This window comes from Triturus cristatus, chromosome 1_1, assembly GCF_964204655.1.
Source record: "Triturus cristatus chromosome 1_1, aTriCri1.1, whole genome shotgun sequence".
In the NCBI taxonomy this organism is placed as follows: Eukaryota; Metazoa; Chordata; class Amphibia; order Caudata; family Salamandridae; genus Triturus; species Triturus cristatus.
In genome coordinates this window covers 94,561,117-94,584,269 of record NC_140579.1, presented here as the reverse complement: position 1 = coordinate 94,584,269, position 23,153 = coordinate 94,561,117, and the positions used below count along the sequence as shown (strand labels likewise).

The following is a 23,153-nucleotide window of genomic DNA, read 5'->3' as shown; positions in this document are numbered from 1 at the left end:
CACTCTCACTGGCATTGCACCCACCACCCCCTTCCTCACAGAGCCTCAGGCCCTCACTGCTGTGCGGTTTGAGAGGGCCCCTCGTCAGCACTGGAGCTCAAGGACTCCGCGGACAGGTCTTTCCGCCCACACCTTTTCACCTCCCTACCCTCCTCTCGTTTGAGCTTCTGGGCTCCTTTCCCAGAAAACCGCATCACCTTGAAAAGTGCCACCCAGCAAGGAACTCACCTGCGCTACCCCAGTCCCTCCCACATCACCGATCCCCTAACTTTGCTACATAGTCCACCTGCATTTGGTGCCACCGTAGTAAATGAAAGGCAGCCCAAGAACAGTTTGGCGACAGACCTCTGGTACCGTACGGTATCTGTGACTCCTAACTCCACCCCATCACTCAGGCTCCCTGAAGACTGATTTCAAGGCATACCTCCAAGACCTGCACAAGGAGGTCACAGACCCGAGGTGGTAGAGTAGACCGAGTGGAACGCTCCTTAGATACCAGGTCAGGAGAACAGGAGATGCTTTGGCAGCAGTTGCGCACCCTGGATGACCATCAGATTAAACTACAGGCGAAGCAGGAGGACTTGGAAAACAGAAGTTGCCACAAGACCGCATATCTCGAACAAGCTACTACTACTACTACTCCTGCCCTCTAGAGGGGGGACTGGCTTGCCCCAACTTGATTGAGTATTACAGGGCAGCTTTACTGGGCTGCCCTCCTCCAATATATCTTGGAGTGGGTGGTTCTGGAATCCGAAAAAACCTGGCTACATGTGACCGAGAGGTGGCTTGCAGGTCGCTATAGGACCTAGCATGGCCACCGAAACACCAGTGCCCTAAGAGTACGTAGCAACGCCTACCCAAACTGTACTTGAGATTTGGGGCCATGTAGCCACCAAGAAAGGCTTTACATCCATTCCCTCATTCAACACCCCCTTTCTCTGCAACTCAGAGGGGGCGTGGCAGGAGGTGAGATGTGGGTGTGGGACACCTGACAACCTATTCCATAGTCCTCTAGTCAAATTCTTTTACTAATGCAAACAAGAATTCTGATCCCTCGAAACTGCTGGCCTCCAATACCCTGTTGCGACACTGGGCCCGCCACCCTTCAAACTCTGACAGCAGCATAATCGCTCACTTCATTAGAGAGGTTGGTCCAGTCCTTCAAAGGCACCAAAGGACTTCTCACACAACTACACCACAATACAATCGATCACGTGCGATCACTCAAGTCAAGCAGGCCCACAATGCTGCTGCTCTCTTTGCTCACTGCTCACCACCCCACCCCCGACATGTTTGAACCGGCGTGCATAGCTGTCATTTGCCACATGGCATTGTTAAGTGTTTGGGCAGATGCCTGTTGTCCCTCTGCTCTACCCAAGTTCAATCTCGCACAGCCCCCTCTCACGCCAACTCCATGAAGCCTCGTTTAGCCGACATTTCAACGCCTTTGTGTGCACCTCGCACTCACTGACTACACTTTACGCAACTGCCCGCCCCAGGGGTGTCTGGTCAAACACGCACAGTGCTGTACTTTTCTCTTGAAACATGTCACCCACCAACGTAATTACTTGGAATATCCGGGGATTGCACACACCATCACGCAAATATAACATCTATGCGTATCTTGAGCGTCACAAAACTCACATCGCGCTCTTGCAAGAGACGGACGTAGCGCAGCCTGAGATCCGTAAACTGCAGCAGCGGTGGAATGGGCAGGTTCTGGCTACAGGCTATTCATCATACGCCAGGGGGCTTTAATCTGGATCAGGCCCAGGACACTCTTTACACCAGAAGAGACTGAGATTGATGCCTATGGCCTATGGCAGATATGTCCTATCTAAAGAGCAGCTGAGTGGGAAGCACATGGTGATAGGCTCCATTTATGCCCCAAACACGATCCAGAGCACGTTCCAGCATACGCCGTCCAACATACTATCGCACTGGTGCGATGTGCCATGGTTGCCCGTCGGGGATTTTAACAACACCATTGATAGGTCCTTCCCTCCACTGAAACACACACACACTAATGCAGCATCTAACACGTGAGGACTGGGTACGCTGCTGGGGGCTGTCGGATGTCTGGAGGGCACTTAACCCGCAGTTGCTCTCTACTCTACTCGCACCCGCATGGACTACACGTTTGCATCGACCGCTTTGTTGCAACCCAGCAGGTGCCAAAGCAGATTACATGGGTAAAACACATTCAGACCACAACACCCACATGCTGCAGGGTGATGAAGAGAGACCCACTACCCATCTCTGGAGACTGCAACCCCTGGCCCTGGAAGACCCTCCCCTTCCGGCAGGCAATAGTCGCATATTTCAAGGAAAACACTGGCTTGATCACGGACACTGGGTTGCTATGGGATGCGGGAAAGCCTGCGATCAGAGGGTGATGCCGGAGCTTAAGTAAGTCCGTTAGAAAACAACTTGACGATGAAATAAGCTGCATAGAGCGTACCCTCACTAGACTGGAGACCGACCTGGCTAGCGGCATGCAGCAGGCAATAGACGGCCAGAGACAAACACATGGCGGTGCTAGAGAGATTATGCTACCTAAATTACACCTCACATGCAGCACGCACACATGCCGCAGCTGATGGGGCAGGCAGACTACTCGTGCTGGAGTGGGGGACCCTGTCGTGTACACTACGTGAGTCAATGCTGGTGTCGAAGCCAAACAGGAACGCGGAGCTGCTGGGCTTATACTGCCCACTTGCACTCCTAAATACTGATTATAAGATTTTAGCTAAGCTGCTGGTGTGCAGACTGGCCTCGCTGGTTCTGAAGCTGGTTTACATGGACCAAAATGGTTTTGTGCCGGCTTGCAGCACGTCCCTAAATCTCCGCCGGTTCTTCAGAATGGCTCACTATGCTAGGGAGAACTGGGACCATTCCGGATGCCTAATATTAGATTTGGAAAAGGCCTTCCACACCTTGGATTAGGGATTCTTGTTTGCTGTGCTCCGTAAATATGACCCGGGGGAAGAGTTCCCAAGCCTCGTACGACTTCTCTATACCCAAGCAGTAGCTAGAGTTAAGACTGGCCCGCACCTATCAGATCAGATTCCAATCGAGCGGGGTACGCGGCTAGGGTGCCCGCTCTCGCTGTTACTATTTGCACTGGCCATCGAGCAGCTAGCTGAGTCACTGCGTAAAACGCAAGATGAGTGTGGGATCCCCTTGGGTGATGGCATGTCTCATTATACGCGGACGACCTGCTTATTTACCTCCAAGGATGTTAGTTCGTCTTATGCTTCAATAGAGCCAATATTATTTGAATTTGCTAACGTTTCAGGACTCCATGTAAACTGGGACAAATCATGCATGTACCCTTTCTCGGAGACCACTTTGAACCCACGATTGTCCCTCAGCAACAAGCCAATCCATTGGCAGGAGTCGGCATTCCGATATCTGGGGATACTCCTCTGTAGAGGGCCTGCAGACCTTCTTGAAGGTAAACTGGTGCGAGCTATCACTGCGATACGTGCGCAGAGGACTTTCTGGGGTGCTCTTCCTCTGACGGTCATTAGGAGGATAACGCTACTCAAGATGGTGGTACTCCTGCGACTGCTGTACCACTTCGTAAATGTGCCCTTATGCCACAAACCAGCGCTGTTCAAAAGCTTAGAGCTCGATGTCCAGAAATGTATTTGGGACGGGTCGTGCAGCAGGGTGGCGCTAATCAAAATGTACCTTTTGGCAGCCAGCGGGGGCCTCTCGCTACCCAACATGGAGCAGTACTATCTTGCAGCGCAGCTCCAGTGGGTGGCGAGATGGCTTGATGCGTCCCATCTGGAGGAGTCAGCGACTTGTGCCCCGGACTCACCCACCCACAGATAGTGGTGTTGTTCCACCCTACCGACGGGGCAGGCGGCCTGCCCAGCTACTAGTGGAGGAGGCCCACTAATGCTTCCATCGCAGTCTGCGAGTTACGCGCCATGTGAACCCCATTCTTGGCATGCCCAGGGGGCACCAAGCAGTCACCACCGGGGATCTGCCCCAATGGGAGGAGGTGGGTATCCTTACATTAGGGTATTTATATAGCGATGGGCAACTCCTGCCGTTTGGTACCCTTGTGGAAGACACAGGCCTCCCCCAGGGTGAATTCTTGTTGCAAGCGGCAGTGGTGCCCATGCTACAAGAGGCATGGGGCTAGGTTGCGCAGGAGCCGGCCACGCATCTGACTGTGCAATATCTGCATGAACTGGACACGGGCCGCCACTTAGTCAGATGGTTCGCGGAATCCTTAAGGATACACACCGTGCCGCAGCTGGAATCCCTCGAGCCCACTGGGACATGGATTTGCAGCGCCCCAGCACCGAACGAGAAAGGGAGGATATCCTCAGGAGCTAGGTTCCCGCTCATACAGTATTATATAGTCCACTGAGCATACTTGACCCCAACCAAAATAAATAAATACTTCAATCGTACCGACGCCAGCTGCCTCGCGGTGGTGAGCAAGGAGCGCACACTTACCTGGTCGTGGGAGGTGTGTATCTTGGGTTTATACAAGTGGTCGAGTAAGAATAAAGTGACATCCCGCTACATTGAGTTAGGGCTAATAGTAGCCAAGCGCCTACTTAGGAGGCAGTGGAAATCCCCAGGGACACCCCCCACCCCTCCACCCCCAGCGAAATCCTGGTACCAATCGCTACTTTGCTGGGCAAAGGCGGAGAGCATAGCGCTACGTCGAGAGGATGCGATAGGCATTAGGAAGCAGCCGATGGCAACCAAATGGGACGCAATCCTGACAGACTTTCGCGCCATGTGTCAGAATCCCTCCGAGGACTCAGACAACACGTCTGTAGCTGTGTTCTCCACCTCCCCGCTGACATTCACCCAGGTCTAACACGACGCATGACAACCACTATGAACAATGCACATGTGCGTAGATCAACAACAAGACAGTCAGAGAAGCATAGTTCGGAACGAGGACCCACCATCGATACCTTCAGTTCTTTTACAAGAGGACAGAATATCCACCCTGTTAAGTCAATTGTTATCTTGCTAGCTGTTTTCAAAAAATAGTTTTTCATGGAAACATACTATTATGTACGACGGCTCAGACTACTTATTGATTTAAAAAAATTAAAAAATGGAAAAGAAACCCTTGCATTGTTATGTAACTAGTGAACAGATGCGTACCATAAAATGGAAAAAAGCAATAAACAAATTTAAACAAAGAAAAAAAGAAATGCTTGGCACGTCAGTGGAATCAGTCACATGGTCAGTTAACACATCTAGTGTTGGTAGACACCCGCACCCATTGCTCTCTGCAGTGGTGGAACCCACAACATTTTTCAAAAGGGCGGCCTTTCAGCGACCCTGTTCCACAAGTCGTGCTAACAGCCAGACGCATATCTGACAGGTTGAGGAGCACATCTCCATCATTACACAATACAGGATCTCTGGGACGACAAACGCAAACCACTCCACATCAACTATCTACAGCTTCTAGCAGTATTTCTAGATCTGAAGGTTTTTCATTCTCATCTCGCAACCAATGTTGTCCTAGTCCACAAAGACGAGACAGAAGATGTACTATGTACAAAAACAAGGTGGGGCGACACTCTCTCCAATTGTCACAACTGTCTCAGCCAATTTGGAAATGGGCAATCCATCACAAAATGTACCTTCTGGCTGAAAACCTCACAGGAGTAAACCATCAAATTGCCGACCTCCTCAGCAGGGGACAACAAATACATGAGTGGGAACTTAATCCCCAAGTTCTCCTTCCATACTTTGAACAATGGGGATATCCTCAAATAGATCTGTTCACCACAGCAGACGATGCACAATGTCCAAGTTTCGCCTCCAGGTCCCCACACCCTCTATTCAAAGGCAATTCGCTTAGGATGAATTGATCAGAGATATTTGCCTGCGCTTTTCCGCCTCTCCCTCTCCTTCCATTTCTGGTTCGGAAGCTCAGGAAAACATCCCTCACACTGAATCTAGTAGCTCCCACATGGGCCCGTCAACCGTGGTACACCACCCTGTTAGAACTCTCAGTCGTTCCATATCAAAAGCTACATCTCAACTCCAGTCTCCTCACTCAGAACCATGGAGAAATCAAGCATCTAAATCCCAAGTAACTCAACCTAGCGATTTGGCTCCTGAAGCCATAGAGTTTGGAGATTTAAATTCACCACCAGACTGTATGACTATTCTGAAGGAAGCAAGAAAACCTACTACCAGAGCTTGCTATGCAGCAAAATGAAAACGGTTTGTTGTCTACTGTAACAACAACCAAATTCTACCTCTGGATGCTTCTATTCAGAACATTGTTTGTTACCTTCTGCACCTACAGCAATCTGGGCTGGCTTGCACATCAATTTGGTTGCATCTTGCAGCAGTAGCTGAGCTACATATTTACAAAACAGACTGCATTTGTCTTTGCTCAAAGTTCCTGTCATTAAAGCCTTTATGGAAGGACTAAAGAGTTATACCACCAAGAATTCCCCTGGCACCAGTGTGGAATCTTAATATTATACTTGGACATATGGGTCCACCCTCTGAACCACTACACACGTGTCCTTTACAGTTCAGGAAGGTTGCATTCCTCATTGCAATAGCATCATTAAGGAGAGTTGGTGAGCTGCAGCAATTAATTTTAGGAGAACTGTTCTTTCAACTCCATAAAGATGGGGTTGTTCTTCGCAACAATCGCAGATTCCTTCCTAAAGTGGTTTCTGCTTTCCATATTAATCAATCATTATAGTGACCTGTCTTCTTTCCTCAACCTGATACAGTAGCACAGCGCGCTCTTCACTCACTTGACGTCGGAAGAGCTCTATTGTATTATATCAAAAGAACAAAAGATTTTCATAAAACAAAGTAACTGTTTGTTTCATTTACACCACCTCACAAAGGCAATCCTATTTCTAAATCGGGCATTTCAAGATGGATTGTTAAGTGCATTCAAACTTGCTACGCAAAAGCTAAAAACTTTGGGCCAGATGTACAAACACTTTTAGCATGCGCAAACAGGTTAGCGACCCGTTTGCTAATGCTAAAATTGTCATGGCCATGTACCAACACATTTTTTGCGAGTCGCAAATGAATTGCGACTCGCAAAAAAATGTTTAGAGACTCGCTATTTGGAAGGGGCTTTACCTTCCAAATAGCGAGTACTTCAAGTAGCAGGTATCCCTTCCACTTTGCAAATAGTGGTCCCAGGGACCACTGCCTGCCCTTAAAACAATGAAACGAAAACGTTTCGTTTTCTATGCTTTTTTTTAAATGAATCCCGTATTCCTTTAACGAAAACGTGCTGCATTTAAAAAAAAATAAAACTGCTTTATTTAAAAGCAGTCCCATGCATGGTGGTCTGCTGAGCCCAGCAGGCCACCATCCCTGGGAGGGCCTGTCATTCCCAATGGGGTCGCAAATTGCGAGAGGCTCCTCAATCTTAATGAGCCTCGCAATTTGCGACCCCATTCGAAATCGCAAACCGTGTTGAACACACTGATGTACGTTTGATTTTGCGCTTTCCAATTTGCGACTCGCAATTTGTCGCAAATTGTGAGGCGCAAAAACAAATGGTCGTTCATCTGGTCCTTTATCAATACCCTCTAGAGTGCATTCCACTCGCAAAATAGGGACATCTATTGCCTTTTTAGGTAACATCCCTATAGCTCACATCTGTAAAGCAGCAACACGGTCTACACCACACAGATTTACTGAACACTATTGTGTGGATGTATTAGCACGCCAAGAGGCATATGTAGGCCGAGCAGCGCTAAAGACACTTTTTCAGAGAACTGCAACATCCTCTGGTTAGCCCCCACTTCGAGAGGATACTACTATATAGTCTATGCAAAGCACGTGTATCTATAGCATACATGCCTCGAACAGATTAGGTTACTTATCCAGTTAGCATCTGTTCTTGGCATGTAGAGCTGTAGATTCACATGCGCCCTCCTGCCTCCCCGGACACCAGTAGTTGTTGCAGTTCTCATTATTTACATCACATACGCATGAACATCTCCGTACTACACTTATTACATTCTCACACTCTTGCGGGAAAACAATCTAACAATGGAGTCTATGCCCATGCACACCATCACCGAAAGGAGGAGTCACCTTACCTCGGAACTGGAAAGACTTCTTAAAAGAAAAACAATTTGCAAACTTCCGGACCCAACACTAGATGGCAGGAGTATGCAAAGCATGTGAATCTACAGTTCTACATGCCAAGAACAGATGCTTACTGGGTAAGCAACATAATCCTTTTTCCTCAGTTTTATGTATTCAGCGTACAGTTGTTTTTCATCAATATTTAATATGTGGATCTGTTCAGGCCATTTTATGTTGGGAAAGAGGAGATGAGAATTTGATTCCTCAGTGCTCTCAGAGCATTTTACTTTTTCTTTTAATGACCAGGAAAAAATTGTGTTATTATGTTAAGTACCTATGATTACAAGGTGGTGCTTTGGCTGAACACAAAGGGCAATTATGGTTTCACAGCTGAGCAGTGTCTCTGTAGGCGATATTTGCAGAGCTGCAACTTGAAGTTTCATCTGTGCATCCACTAAACATTATTGCTACCGCTCAAATGCCAGAGCAGGTCATGTCGTTTTTAATGCCGCTCTGAAAACTTTATTTGAATAAGGTTTTGGCTGCTGTTGTGTATATAGGTCCTACTGTCCTTAATTTTCTATGGCAAGTCAATGTAGGGATGTGCATGTTACTCTAGTCTTGCATTCATAAAGGCCCAACCATCCTCCTCTAGTAGAGTAAAACATTGCACTTTTGGGTTCTTGTACTCATTCATAGGTCTGAAGCTCTGGAGCAGCAGCCAGTGTAAGGCACGATGAGATATGGAATCAACTGGCTTCTCATAGATGAAGTGTTCTTTTCAGCTTTCCTTCGCTGCTGCTTATCTGGCTATACTGCCCTTTAATTTCAGTTATGTTTAATATAGTTTGGACAGCTAGGTAAGGATTATGCTGCAAATGTTTTTTTTTGTTCTCATTACATAATATTTGGACATTTATTTTTGATATTTTCTGTTTGTGTGTGTTTATTTTTTTGTTATGTAACAGTGTTAATGACTTAATTGAATATTCCTAGGATGCTTAGCTTGGATTACATCTAAATAACTTGCTGTTCCCTTAAGAGTTATAAGTACTTTAGACTGCCTGCCTTCTACTCACACGAGTGGGTCTGTGAGGATAACATGACAAAAGAATGAAGACCTCGGCTCCAATGCCATCACCTTTTGCTCAGGACCACAGTCCTAATTGATTCAATGTTTGTTGCACCCGAGCCCTGCATCTGCTTTTCTAAAAGGAGAACCTTCTGATGCTACAAACCACTTGCCTCTTTCACACCTCATTAAACATTTCTGGTCTCTTACTCTCTCCCTGCCATATTAGGAGAAGGTCCTGGAAAGAGTGACAGCCGTCAAGACCAAAGTTGAAGCGTTCCAGACCAACATTGCCAAGTAAGTCTGTATTGAGGGTTCTGAGGGAGTAACGGCAAGAGAAGTCTAGAGGAGAAAAGAGGAGAAGAGTTCAGGGAGATAAAGGGATTGGATGAAAAACGGGGAGGTTATAGAGAAGAAATAAGGGTGGAGGAAGTAAATCGGTAATGGAAAATAGAGAGATGGAAGAAAGGGAGGAAGAGAACAAATGAAATAAACTACTGATTGGTGGGCTGGTGTTATCACTTTTCATGCTTGTCTTCAGGTATTTCTTGGAGCGTGGCGATGCAGTAGCAAAGGCATCAAAGGAGACGCATGTGGTGAGTGTGACTAAGCATTACTTAATCTGTCCCAGATATACTGGCTCCCTCTGCCCTTTAAATTCTGCATCCATTCTCTGTCCAAAATACTTCCTCCCTTCCCCCTCCAACAGGGCAGAGTGGGGAGAGATGGTGTTACAAGGGGCAGAATTGATCTGCCCCAGAGTGTTTCAGTAGGTGAACCCAAATGTGCAGCAGCCAAGCTATATGTCACATCAATAGTTCTCTAGCTCAACAGTTCTTAACCTTTAGACTTCTGTGGACCACTGAGTTAGTAATGGATGTCTGGAACTCCCGACCTAAGCAATTCTTATGATATGAACCTCAAAACAATACATAAAAATAAGTATAACAAAACAAATGTTCAAATAGTGAAATATTTTGTTTAATTCACAATCAAATGTGGAAAACGTTTTAATATTCAGTTTTGCTTCTTTAATTGTCTATATACTTAATTTATTTAAATATATGGATTTTAATATTATTCAATTTTGTAAAACCTCAAAGGGCACCCTGAGTAGGCCTCGGACCACGGCTTAAGAACCACTGCTCTTGCTCTTTCCTATCTTTTGTGTGCAAGTTTTTTCTTTATCTTCTCAGATCTTCCAATCTCCTTCTAGATTCTCCTAAACTGCATTTGACTCTTCTTTGATTGCCAAGTCTGTCTCGCCCTTTCTCTGTTTTCTCTGATCTCCAACTCAGAACTTTCCCACTTATTCCCCTGTGAACTCCCAAGTTGCCCTCCTTATTTTCTGATTCCCAAACAACTGATCTTTCTTTTTTTTATAATGAATACCTTTTATTGACATTTCGTAAAACTCTGGTGACCACCAATTATTTCTATTATTATTGATAATTGGCATTGCCTCTGGCTGGCCAATAGTATTACATTAAGAAGTATAAAACATAGTGTTGAATATATACATTTCATGGTATTGTAAGTCTCTTGAATCTGTTATTTTTTCCACCTTGACGTGCAAAGATACTAAATCAGTTTTAACTTTTTCTCACTCAATTTGATATTGTTACATTAAACATTATTAGTTATTTTACTGGTCTTCTTGCACATCCACTACTTCATCAGTGGGCATTTATTGTTTTTTACACAATAAAACAGGACCAGGACTCTTTCGCGTAGTGGTACTAGAAGGAAGGCGCTAGTATAATTTTCTAATTTGACATCAATTATAGATTTACAGTGATTGAAAATTCTCAATATGCTCCCTCACTAATGCGTAAGATGTACCTAGTAGGATTGTGCATGTGGAGCCCCAGACACCACAAAATAAGTCTCTATATTCAGCATGTCCGTTAGGATTTTGGGAACACCATTTTTTTCACATTTTCTGTAATCTCTCCCTTGAGTAATTTGTCAAGGACCGTGAATTGTGCTTACCCAAACTTATTGGGAGTAGCCACTCTCCTACGGAGTTTTTTTCTCTCTATTGTGAGGAACCTAAGTTACCTAGTCTGTTTCCCATTTCTCCATTCGGCATAGCAACATTATCTGGCATACTTCTACTTTGTTTATGAATCTGGGGCATCTCTTTTGTTAGACTCAGTCTTCCAGTGGGTTCTGTACTGATATGTTTTTATTTCGATTAGTCATGAACCCCCTGCAAACCACAGCTGTACTTGGTGCTTATCCAAGTCATATTCCGAATGTGTTTCTTTATATGTATAAGTATGCCTTTGTTTCAAATTTAAAACAAATCCTGGATTCGGGTCCCATTTTCTGAAGCCTCCACCTTTGTATATCATACCTGTCTAGAATGGTGTTTTCGTATTCTTCCCTCCCATCAATAGCATCTATTGCCTTCCACTCAATGTCTGCAGAACTACTTGTGACACTGGGGGCGCGCCCCACCCACCTCTTAAATTACAGAAAATGCTTAGCACTTTGCAGATAAATTGTCTGAGCTGTAAAGAGTATTTTAAGCATGTTTATAAAATGGGGAGTCATAGTTGCTTTTCCTATTGTGTTCCCTCTTCTGTCTTCCAAAGGTCGAAGTCTTGGTACCATTGGTTTATAATTTGTCCCTCAGTTTGCAGTTTCATTTCTCAACACAAATTTTCGTAGGTACTTGAATCTATCAATCTCTAGTTTGCGGCACCTCTCCCTTATACCAGAAACACCACTGATGGCCCCCGTGCTAATGGTCCAGTCTATATCTATGCCAAACACCTCCATCATGTTCTTATTCAGACCCTGGAGAGCATTGTGAGTCTCCCATGCAAAGCCCTATATTGTCCATATAAATAGCTAAATAGTTTCCCTTTCCCCATACCATGTGATACACGTCATCAGTTTATCTTGATGCAACAATTCTCTGCCAGTGGTGTAAGAGCTCAAGCAACATGAGAAGGGGCATCAACCGGCTTCTTGGTCTAAAGGCGCAAAGCATGTAAAAGGTAGCCTTAGTTGTGATTTAGTGAAGTATTTGTGCTCATCTAAGAACATTTGCTAAGTTCCCAAGATCATCCATAATAAACCACACTTCTAGGGAGTTATGTTCTTTTCCACATTTAATTTTAGCATTTGAGACAGGTTCCTCAATATCATCTTCCTGAGTTGATCCCTGTACCCTAGTCCACTGTGGCCATGCATTTCAAGTCATTTATTTTAGTGGAATAGCCAGAGATAGCAAAACAAATGCCTAAAAGAAGCAAAGGATATTTTGAGAGTATCGGAGGTAGTGCATTTCGGACTGCCAAACCGTGAAAGACAAAAGCCAGGCACCACACCCATCCTGATCATTTAAAAAACATCACAAGAAAGAGTACTGCCAGACCATCTATTGATTCCATGAGGAAGGCGAGACCGGCATCAATGCACCAGTCGATCACAGTGGGCCAGTCACCAAAGAAAGAGGGCCAGATATACATGTGGCCGCCCGGGTGGCCACGTGTTTGACAGCTCCAATTTGACAAATAGGCCCTGCAGACTGGGAGCAGGGAGGCAGTGGCGAGGGCTTCACTGTTAGAAGTGTCACACTAATGTCCTGAAAGGGGATTACTGTTCAGTAAGCCTTAGGGGAGGACTTCTGTTTAATGTACAGCATAATTGTCGAATGTGGTTTAGATATGTGGGTGGTGTGGAGGGCTCAGAAGTTAAATTGAGTGGCTGTAACGTTTAAGGAAGTGATGAGAGAGATGGCTATCCCAACTGCCAGAAACATGTAGAGAGAGGTCCCTGCACATCATCTGCTTTCATATGCAGGGGCTAAATGCTATGGTGAATGATAGATGACCCTACATTCCCTTAAGAAGCTAAGGACACACATCTGCCCCTTGCGGGCAATGCATCTGTTACATAGGGATGTATGGAGGGTTTGTTCTACTGCGAACACTAAAATGGCAGGTGTAGGGGTGCTTTTCTCACCACGTGGGGTTCTCATTTGGTGAGAGTTATGCTGATTAAGGGGGATAGTGGCTCCTATTGAAAAGACATTTTTGAGAAAAGGAGGTATGTGGCTAAGGACCTGTGAATATGGGTGAAGGGGGCTGAAATTCTGTGCTTGATGCTAGTGTGACAAGAATGGACATGCATTTGGTTGGGGGAAACAGCCATGATGTAAAGAGATAAATTGCATGAGCTTGAGAAGGTGGGTCTAATAGATGTGTGGCAGGCATGCAGCATCATTCAGACTATTCCTGCTGCTTAACCTCACATAAATCCTATGCCAGAATACACATTATTTTTCAAGACAATACATTCTTGTGCTGGGATGAGGGTTCTTTCCGTTTCAGATCACTCCCTAGTACTGTGCCAGATGCAACAGAATAGGACACTCAAGTGGCATGTGTGCTTAAATGATACATTACTCAGTCACAAGGTTTTACTACCGGCAGTCTGGGATCATTTGGAGGAATATCTAAACTTTGACACCGGAGACTAACCTTTAGGGACGTCGGATGACCCTATCCCCTCGTCGTCACGCCTGGCTGAGGACGACTGGCTTTTCCGGGGATGTCTAGAACACTCTGATGGACATGCCTTTTGATGGCACTCGCCTTTTTGGCGACAAGGCGAATAGTGCGTTGAGCACTTTAAGGACTCGCGAGCTACGGCCAAGTCCTTGGGCCTTTCGGCCACACGCACTCCTTCGGCTTCTGCTTTTCGTTCCTTGTGTGGCCAAGGAAGGGGCGCACAAACACGTTTGTTTCAGAGCCACAGGCCTGCGCAGCAACAGTCTCTGCGCAGCTGCGAACGTGGGACCCGCCGAGGTGGGTCACGGGGCCAGCGGACCCTATGTCAGGGGACTCTGCGTCTCTGGACATGGCTGGAACATCAAGGCATTTCCTTGGTGGTTCAACAATTGGCAGGTTCCAGGGCGGACGAACTCAGCCGCAGGTGCATGAAAGATCATCAATGGCGTCTTTACTCGGAGGTGGCGCAAGGTCTCTTTCAACAGTGGGGAGATCCTTGGTTAGATCAATTCGCCACCGAAGAGAACACGCAATGTCAGCAGTTCTGCGTGTTGAAATTTCCAAGGTGGCACTCGCTCAGCGACGCTTTTCGTCACAAGTGGAGTTGCGGTCTATGGTATGCCTTTCCGCCTATACCACTTCTACCCAGAGTGCTGAAGATGATCAGGCGCAACCAGGCCCAAGTCATTCTTGTGGCCCCGGACTGGGCTCGAAGAGTTTGGTATCCCGATCTACTCAGTATGAGCGTGGATCCCCCGATCTGACTGCCTCTTCGGGAGGATCTTCTCTGTCTCAGCAGCGGACGGTCCTCCACTGAACCTGTCCAGCCTCCGTCTCTTTGCGTGGAGATTGAGTGGCGACAGTTGATTCCATTTGACTTGCCTTCTGAAGTCTGTGATGTCATTCTGGCAGCCAGGCGTTCCTCAACTAAATCTGTATACGCCTGCAGGTGGAACAAATGTGTGGCTTGGTGCGCAGCAAAGGCTGTGGAGCCCCTTTCTGCCCCTCTTTCAGAAGTCCTTTTGTTCCTTCTTTCTTTGGCCCGGCAGGGCTCTGCTCTGGGCGCTATTAAGGGCTACCTTTCTGCAATTTCAGCCTTTCTCAGGCTACCTGATCAGCCCTCTCTGTTCAATTCCCCTGTTGTGAATAGATTTCTCAAAGGCATTACTCACCATTTCCCTCCTATTCCTTTTGTGATGCTGCAGTGGTACTTGAATTTGGTTCTTGCCTATTTGATGTGCGCTCCCTTGGAACCGCTTCACAACTGTCCTCTTCGTTTACTAACTTTAAAGACTGCTTTCCTGGTTGCCATCACCTCCTCTAGGCGCGTGAGTGAGCTCCAGGCTCTTTCCTGTAAACCTCCTTTTCTGTCTGTTCATCTGGACAAGGTTGTGCTCCGCACTCGTCCTTCCTTTTTGCCAAAGGTTGTTACTGCCTTCAACTATCACCATGCCCACTTTCTTTCCGCCTCCGCACCCCTCCAGAGAGGAAGAGAGGCTCCACCGTCTGTACTCAAAACGTGCGCTTTCATTTTACCTGAATGCTACACAACAGTTCTGGGTGGATGACCAGCTCTTTGTTGGCTATGTAGGCGCCAAGAAAGGCCGGGCTGTACACAAGAGGAGTATCTCCCGCTGTGTCGTCTTGTGTATAAAAGCCTGTTATTCTCTGGCTAAAAGGAGCCTCCGGTGGGGCTGCGCGCCCATTCTACCAGGGCGACAGCAGCTACTACTGCAATGGACATGGTGTCCCCCTGCAAGACATCGGTCAGGCAGCCACGTGGGCCTCGCTGCACACTTTTACTCCACATTATTGCCCTGACAGGCAAGTCTGGAGAGATGGCTTCTTTGGCCGTTCTGTTCTCCGTAACTTTCTGGTGTGATCTTGGTTCGCAGACCCACCACCAGGGTTGGTATTGCTGAGGTATCTTTTCTAAGGTAAGGAATCTATCACTAACGTGTCTCTTTCAGATGCACAAGTTACTTACCTTCGGTAACGATATATCTGTAAGAGACATTAGTTAGTGAAAGATTCCTTACCGCCCTACCTATCCTCCCCGTTCTGCGAACTGATTTCTGGGGTTAAGGACATCCCTTTCAGGGCCCTAGTTTCAATGCACCAGTGGTCAGTATCTTGCATGGGTCTGCGTTCCTGGCGCGGAAAGTCGTGTACAGAACTGACGTCACGACACCTACGACGGACTAATGTCTCTTACAGATAGATCGTTACCGAACGTAAGTAACTTGTGCATCAGATCCACCTATTGGTGATCACCTATGTGATCAATCAGGATAGTTTAAAAAATGTATAAAAACAATTGTTACGAAAGTCAGCATCCAGTGTTTGTTTACTTGCGTGTTCTCCGAGCATTCAGTTACCACGTGTTCCATTTTCAATCCAAATGTTTACGTAACCTTTAAACACAATATCACTGCTTGGTAATTTAGTTGTTCCTAGTTTCAGTACCTCCCTTCACAGCTCAGTATATGGTTCAAATGTTGTTGTGACTCTGTCCCTGGGTAGCTGTATAAAGAGCTATCTATATTCAAATGGTATGCATGTTTTTAACTCCGACGTAATATGACCCGCTCACCGCTACCAATTGCATGCATGTTTGTGCACTCCTGTGTAGATTGGAGTGATGTTCATGGAACTGTCTGTGCTTGCATGGTGACCTGAGTAGCTTGTATTTAGAATTGAGTGAATATTTTTATAATGTTTCGTGGATACCCCCATCAGAATCACTGAAGTTTCTATTTCCTCAGTATGTGTGTCTCCATAACTGCCTGAGTTTGGTGTGCATGCCAGCACTCCGGGGTGCCAAGCCCATCATGGAGTGTTTAATCTATTGCACTGTTCTGTTGACCGTTACTTGCAATGGAAATATGTAAGATAGACTACTATTTTATGACACCTGTATGTTATGAGTGAAGTCAAAGCCCCCTAACTGTTAACCCAGCGTTGTTGTGCTGTGTGCGTGTATGTACCTCATTTATAATAGTAGAATAAGGCTCAGAGTGTCAGCATGAGCCAGAACTGAACCACATTGTGAAGTTTAACTGAATTATAATGACGAGTGCACATTATTGGTACATAGATCTCAATGCCCCAATCTGACACTTATCTTACTCTGAACCATCATTCTTACTCCTGATTACCCAAGTCTTTGGTTGCTCCACGTCGCACACTTGTTGATCTTCAAATTCCACACCTCATTTCGATGCCTTTTTACTTCTTTCTTTTCCCAAGTGTTGGCTTTCCTCCTCGTAACACAACAGACTCCCTCTTACTCCAGTCCCAAAGTCTCTCTTGTTTCATTCTGATCTCAAGTGTTGTTGTCACCAGTTTGTTATTCTCACTCACCACAGATGGATTACCGCACACTTGTGCATGAAAAGGATGAGGCAGTGTATGCAGAGATACGCAGCATTTTGATGGACGTGCGTGGCTTCTATGTGAGTATTTGGCAGGGGACAGGAAAAGTGGTTAGGCCCTTATTTTGTTTTGCACATTTGCTTTCCTATGGAGTATTGCAGTAATAGTAAAAATGTACTCTATTGGAATTGCCAGGCATTTTAGCATTATCACAAGTTGAGTGTTGTGGTATTACCAGATTGCATAGCATCCCATAAAAACTATGTTGCCAGTAGCAAAAAGCTGGTGGTAACCACACACATAAAGAAGCAGAAAACTTGTATTAATGTTAACTAGACCAAATTAGTCCCGGTGTTCTAGACACGTGAAATCCATTGGTAATACTGCAACTCCCGACTGTTACCACAAAAGAACAAACCAACTTTACCACCTCAGGATATTTCCTTTTCAGTTTATCATGTTTCCCCAAGTGGTAATCGTAATAATTTAACCCCACTCATCATTTTTGCTTATCATCAAAAGTTCTGCTTCCATACTGCTGATGCAATATTAAGGGGTCTGTTGTCCAACACTTTCCCATGTGATATTATGTGATCTCTATGTTGCTTGGTTTGCGCAATACATAGTGTAGACTCAATTTTCTTGAATGTAAGGTTCACAGCCTTATTGTGTATGTGCTTTCATTTGGTCATTCTGTTTCAAAAACCGAATTACTCTGTGTGCCACATCACTCTTGTGCCTGTTAGCTTTGTGCACACAATGACACACAATCTTACTGCCAAGGCCTAAAATTTACCTTAACACATAACAAAACTTCCATACCCTTCCTGGACCTCACTATTCAACATACCAACAGTGAATTAATCACCAGTCTGTACAGGAAACCTACCGAGAGGAACACTTTACTGAAATACAGTAGCAACCATCCACGTGCTTTAAGAGACTCTCTTCCTTATTCACAATTCCTCCGCGTCAGGAGGAACTGTTTTAAGAAAGAAGACTATTTCCAAGAGGCAGCAGTCCTTTCATCTAAACTACAAGCCCGAGGGTATCCCAAAAGATTGGTACGGAATGCACGCAAAAGAGCTTGGTATTGCCCAAGAGAAATTCTTCTATCTCCCAAACCCAAGACTGACCAGAACCGCATTGTATGCGTTACCACCTTTTCACCCGTCTCTTAACGCCATACGTAAATCCATTCTTAAACATTGGACGATACTGAATGCTGGCACTAACATTGAGCGTCCCCTGTTCGCTTTTCGCAAAAGTAAAAACATCAATGATCACTTAGTCAGGGCAGCCCTCCCCGCAATCAAACCACCTGCCACTCTACCTGAACTATGGGGTCTGAATCCCTTACTAGGGCATGCCAAATGTGGTAATTGTAGTGTTTGTGAGTTCTCAATTGAAGGTCAAGTTTTCACTTTCAACAATGTCACAATCACACCCAAAAATGTCACCAATTGTAATTCATGCAATGCTATTTATGTCATACAATGTCCTTGCGCAAAAATATATATAGGACAAACAACTCAGAAGGCTCGCATCAGGATTTGTCAACACCGCAGCCGCATTCGTTGCAAGACACCCAACGCACCACTGGTTGAACATTTTTCAGAGAAAGGACACCGTGAAAACGACATTAAATGGACAATCTCAATGATCAAACCACCTCCAAGGGGCGCTGACATCGGCAGTATGTTGAACAAAGAAGAACTCAAATGGATTTTGCGCACCCAAAGTATTAAAAACGGCCTGAATAGGACCGAGGACTGGTCTACTCTACTTTGAATTCTAACATATGCCTTCCACTACTTTTACTCGTGTCTCCCGTATTGAATTGAAATTTTTATTATATGTAAGCCTTTTCCCTCCTCTGTATTGGTTGAATTCTATGGGTGCCTTCTCTGCTTATTCTCGTGCCATACTAATGGTTTCAAATGGGCAAATTATAAGAAGATTATTCTAGCATGTTGCACCCTCTGTCAGCATGCTTCACTCACAATCATCCAAGCATCCTTTCTGTTCTCTCACGTAAGATGGCCGCCCTAGTCACCTCGTTAGTTTTTATCCTATCACGCGCGCTATTTAACCGACTCCCAGCATTCCCTCCCACTCCGAATTCCCATTGAGCCAGCGCACACCCCGCATGCCATCGGATTCTCGTGGCTTGCTATCTCGGGAAGACCGTGGTCCACCTTGCTCGCCGTCCACATTTATCTTCTCTCTCCCACGCTTAGGCTTACAATTCAATTCCCTTCTCCTTTCCCCAGACCTTTCCTTATATACACGCTGTCACGCACCCAACCGGGGCGTTGGAACTCAAGCCTTGCACTGATTCTCCTCAAGTCAGCAATCCAATCGAGCCAGCGCGGTCCTTGCACGTCATCGGATTCGCGGAAATTGCTAAATCAGTCGAGGTAAGACCCCGGTCCATTATACACCCTCTTGTTATACTCTCCTTCCCCCTCACCACTATATTCCCTTCTTTTCCCCAGACCGGAACAAGCCCAATTCATTGAATGCCCGCTGTTAAGCACCCACCCGGGGCGTGGAAACCCCTTACTGCCTTGAACCGCTCCTAACTGGTAAGCGTGGTTTTATCATCGTTGCAACCTAGCACGATCCCTTCGCATCTTCCCGGTTAATCAATTTTAGTTCCATCTTCCAGAATTGACAGGTTTTCCTTGTATCCTTGGCCATCTCTGCACCGGAGAACGCGGACACCTTATCACTTAAGGTACATGTTCTAACCATCGGCAACTCACCGCGCTCACGCGCCACTTGTACAGTTAAAATCAACTGCTTTCACGCGGCTTACCGCTGTTCCCTCACTTAATCTTTGCCATCACTGGCAACTCACCTCTTAACTGCCACCAGACTACCATTCTCACCGCGCTACTTTCACGTCGTGATTCACGTCTCGGTTAGTTCATTTAAAAAAAAAAAAATCTAATTTTTCGAATTCACACTGCAATTCATCCTGGGCTATACGGAACTGCTCTAATTCACGAAGAAATCACATAAATTATATCTGGTTCTTGGTTCCAACTGGCTCCATTGAAATGTATTCAAATTGTTTAACCTGCCATATAGGCTCCTGGGAAGCTCCTTTTAATTTGTAATGTTTTTGTCTTTTTTCCCCTTTTTCCCCAATTATTGATTGTCCTCACTATTAGTGTTTCTGAATTGCTCAGGCTTACATTTCCCATGTCCTGATGATGATCCCAATATTCTGCTATAGGGATCGAAACGTCGTCGACACTATAAAACACCGTACACACTAAATAATCCTATTACAATGTGTCACGGTTGTAGCCAATCATTACGCTTGTAAAAAAATGTTTGTATCCTGGTACAAGCATCTGTTTCTTTCGCCTGTTTGCCTCATTTTAGGTTTTTAGGGTTAAAAACATGTCTTTGTAAAGTGTATATTGTCAACTCTTTTGTTTTATGTGGAATCGGATACAGGACTCTGTCCCACTACTAACCATTTTTGTTTCTTTATATTGTCAAATTCTCATTAAAAATTGTACTATCCGGCTGGATAGATCAAATATAGAATTGATTTCTTTCTGTATTTATTCTTCGCTTGCTTAATCATTTTTACAAGGACCAGTGTTCTTTTTAAAAACAAAATCTTACTGCCTCATTTGTAACCTAGCACAGCTGTGTTCCTGCATGTTCCATGCCACCTTGAAACGTACGTGGTGCTAGTCTTAAAGACTTTCCTCTAGCCTTTAGGATAATCTGATATGATATTGAAATGAGGCTCAACTGTTGCTTCTGGCTTCTGTTTTACGCCTTGGTCTATTGTTATGGAGGATGACGAGATACATGCATAAATAATGCCTATTTAAATCCAAGTTTTGTTTTTTCTATTTGCAGGCTGAGCTTTATGACATCATCATTAAGAACGTGGAAAAGATCACAAACCCCAAAGGGGAGGACAAGCCTCCGATGTACTGAAAGCTGAGAGCACAACTCTATCTGTTTCTCAGAAGCCTTCATGCTGCAAGACTCAACTGCTATAGAAGTGGCAACCCACTTTAATTATGAATTGTCACAAAATAAAAAAAAATTGAACCAGTGCTCTGCATGTTGCTTTCGTCACGGCCTTATAATATGATAAATGCAGTACTATCTGGAAGGTGACTATTGATGTTGGATTTAATGCTCCTTGGAGATGTATAAACTCCACTTCTTTCTAAAAAAGAGAAGAGAAAGAGTAAGTCCAATCTTCTGTGGGTGATTTTCTAAATACTAGGTTAGTTACACTAATGGTTCCCTCAGGGTACTTTTTTTATTGATAAACTTGTATTTTAACAAAAGGCTAACATCAATAATTCATAGAATGATCAATAACGGCAGCTTTATTAATTAGATGCAAATAGGTGAAACATAGAATATAGACCAAAAAGAAATGAATTTTATCAGAACATGCTGGAAGCAAATGATAGAATTAATTTGATTTCAACACAATACATTGCTTCCTTTCTTCGATTTGTTGGGAAGCAATCTCTTTAGTATGTGACCATGGACAGGCCAAACCTTATCAGGAAGAGCAACAATTGTTGTGCCAAATATTATAAAATTCTGTGGTCCAGTGATAAAGAAATGTTTGAGGCATGTGTGGATGTTGATAAACATGCTATGGATAATCTCACCAGTGTTGGGCTTGGATGTTTTTAAATGTTTTAAAACTGTGAAATTGTTACCTGCCTGAATTACGAAGCTGGTCGTTTCCTGTAGGCACTCTGCTCAAAATTCAAACTTGAACTGCACTTCCGCTTAAGGAACGCGGTCTAGTGCTGAGTGGGAGTTGTCAGCTGCTGCACAGCAGAGCTGATTGGTTGGTGGGCGGGAGGGGACTGCCTCATTAGGGCGCTGGAGCCGACGCGCAGCGGACAGAGAGAGACGCGTCGAGACTCTCAGACGGTCCTCCGCGTGTGTATATTTGACACTGCATTGCTATCGGTACCTGTTTTTAAATGTTTTAAAACTGTGAAATTGTTACCTGCCTGAATTACGAAGCTAGTCGTTTCCTGTAGGCACTCTGCTCAAAATTCAAACTTGAACTGCACTTCCGCTTAAGGAACGCGGTCTAGTGCTGGGAGGGAGTTGTCAGCTGCTGCACAGCAGAGCTGATTGGTTGGTGGGCGGAAGGGGACTGCCTCATTAAGGCACTGAAGCCGACGCTCAGCGGACGCGCGCAGCGGGCGCGCCGCGGGCACGCCGAAGGCGCGCCTAAGGCAAGCCTGTCTGCGCCCGGCCGGGACCAGGGGCCACAAGTCCTGGCCCAAATATTTTGTACTCAGCTACCGAACTGCTGTCTTTTGCTACAGGCAATTATACTCTAAAGCACCCCATCTTTTCAACATTGAAAGCTGAAAACTTCCTAAGGAACCCTGGGATAGCCTCTGATCCTTTAGTTGGGCCCTTAGTTCACCTTTCTCCCAGACTAGGGAACCCACTGGGTTTGACAGTGGCAGTCCTGAATACAAGATCTGTACAAAAACATTATCTAGAGATTTTTACTCTCCTACAGGAAGGGGTCATTGATATTCTCTCCCTGACAGAAACCTGAATGGGGGACGCATCAGCCCCCGATATCAATAGTTAATAGCTCTTTATTGTTTGATTTTAAAAACCATTTACAACTGAACATGCTAAAAATTGAATAATCTAGTTTAACTATAATAAAAGTTTTAAAACAATTAATCAATAAAATAAAATTCAGTGATCGTAAAAATCTGGTAATATTCTGATGCAATACGTCACCCTAGATTTCATGTAGTTTTAGATAAAACATCTTTTAGTTCAGAATCTCAACTCTAACTGAAATGGAAGTTTGGCTTCAAGAAGTCTTGACGCTTTATCAACGAATTTCGCAAGCCCAATATTTAACTTGGTGTTAACAGGGTTAAGGGCAGCCAATATTGCTTGACGGCAGGAGCGTACACCCAATATAATACATTGGCCTCTCAATAACTGCCGTCTGGCTTGAAGTAGTACTGGGCATGCACAAACAATATGTTCCATTGATTCAGTATGATAACCGCACAACCTGCATGCAATGCTACAGCCCGACCGGCGCCGTG

The 23,153-nt window shown here is 45.1% G+C and overlaps 1 protein-coding gene across 1 annotated transcript in view; it reads left to right on the top strand.

Annotated features, from left to right (window-relative positions):
* Positions 1-21,143, top strand: part of LOC146869598 (proteasome activator complex subunit 2-like) — a 163,246-nt gene extending 142,103 nt beyond the window's left edge. The window contains exons 6-9 of the mRNA XM_085640157.1: positions 9,381-9,448; positions 9,693-9,747; positions 17,046-17,132; positions 20,941-21,143. Of these exons, the coding sequence (XP_085496283.1) occupies positions 9,381-9,448; positions 9,693-9,747; positions 17,046-17,132; positions 20,941-21,021 (291 nt within the window). The 3' untranslated portion in view covers positions 21,022-21,143. The remainder of the gene's footprint in view (positions 1-9,380; positions 9,449-9,692; positions 9,748-17,045; positions 17,133-20,940) is intronic.
* Positions 21,144-23,153: the final 2,010 nt, after the last annotated feature.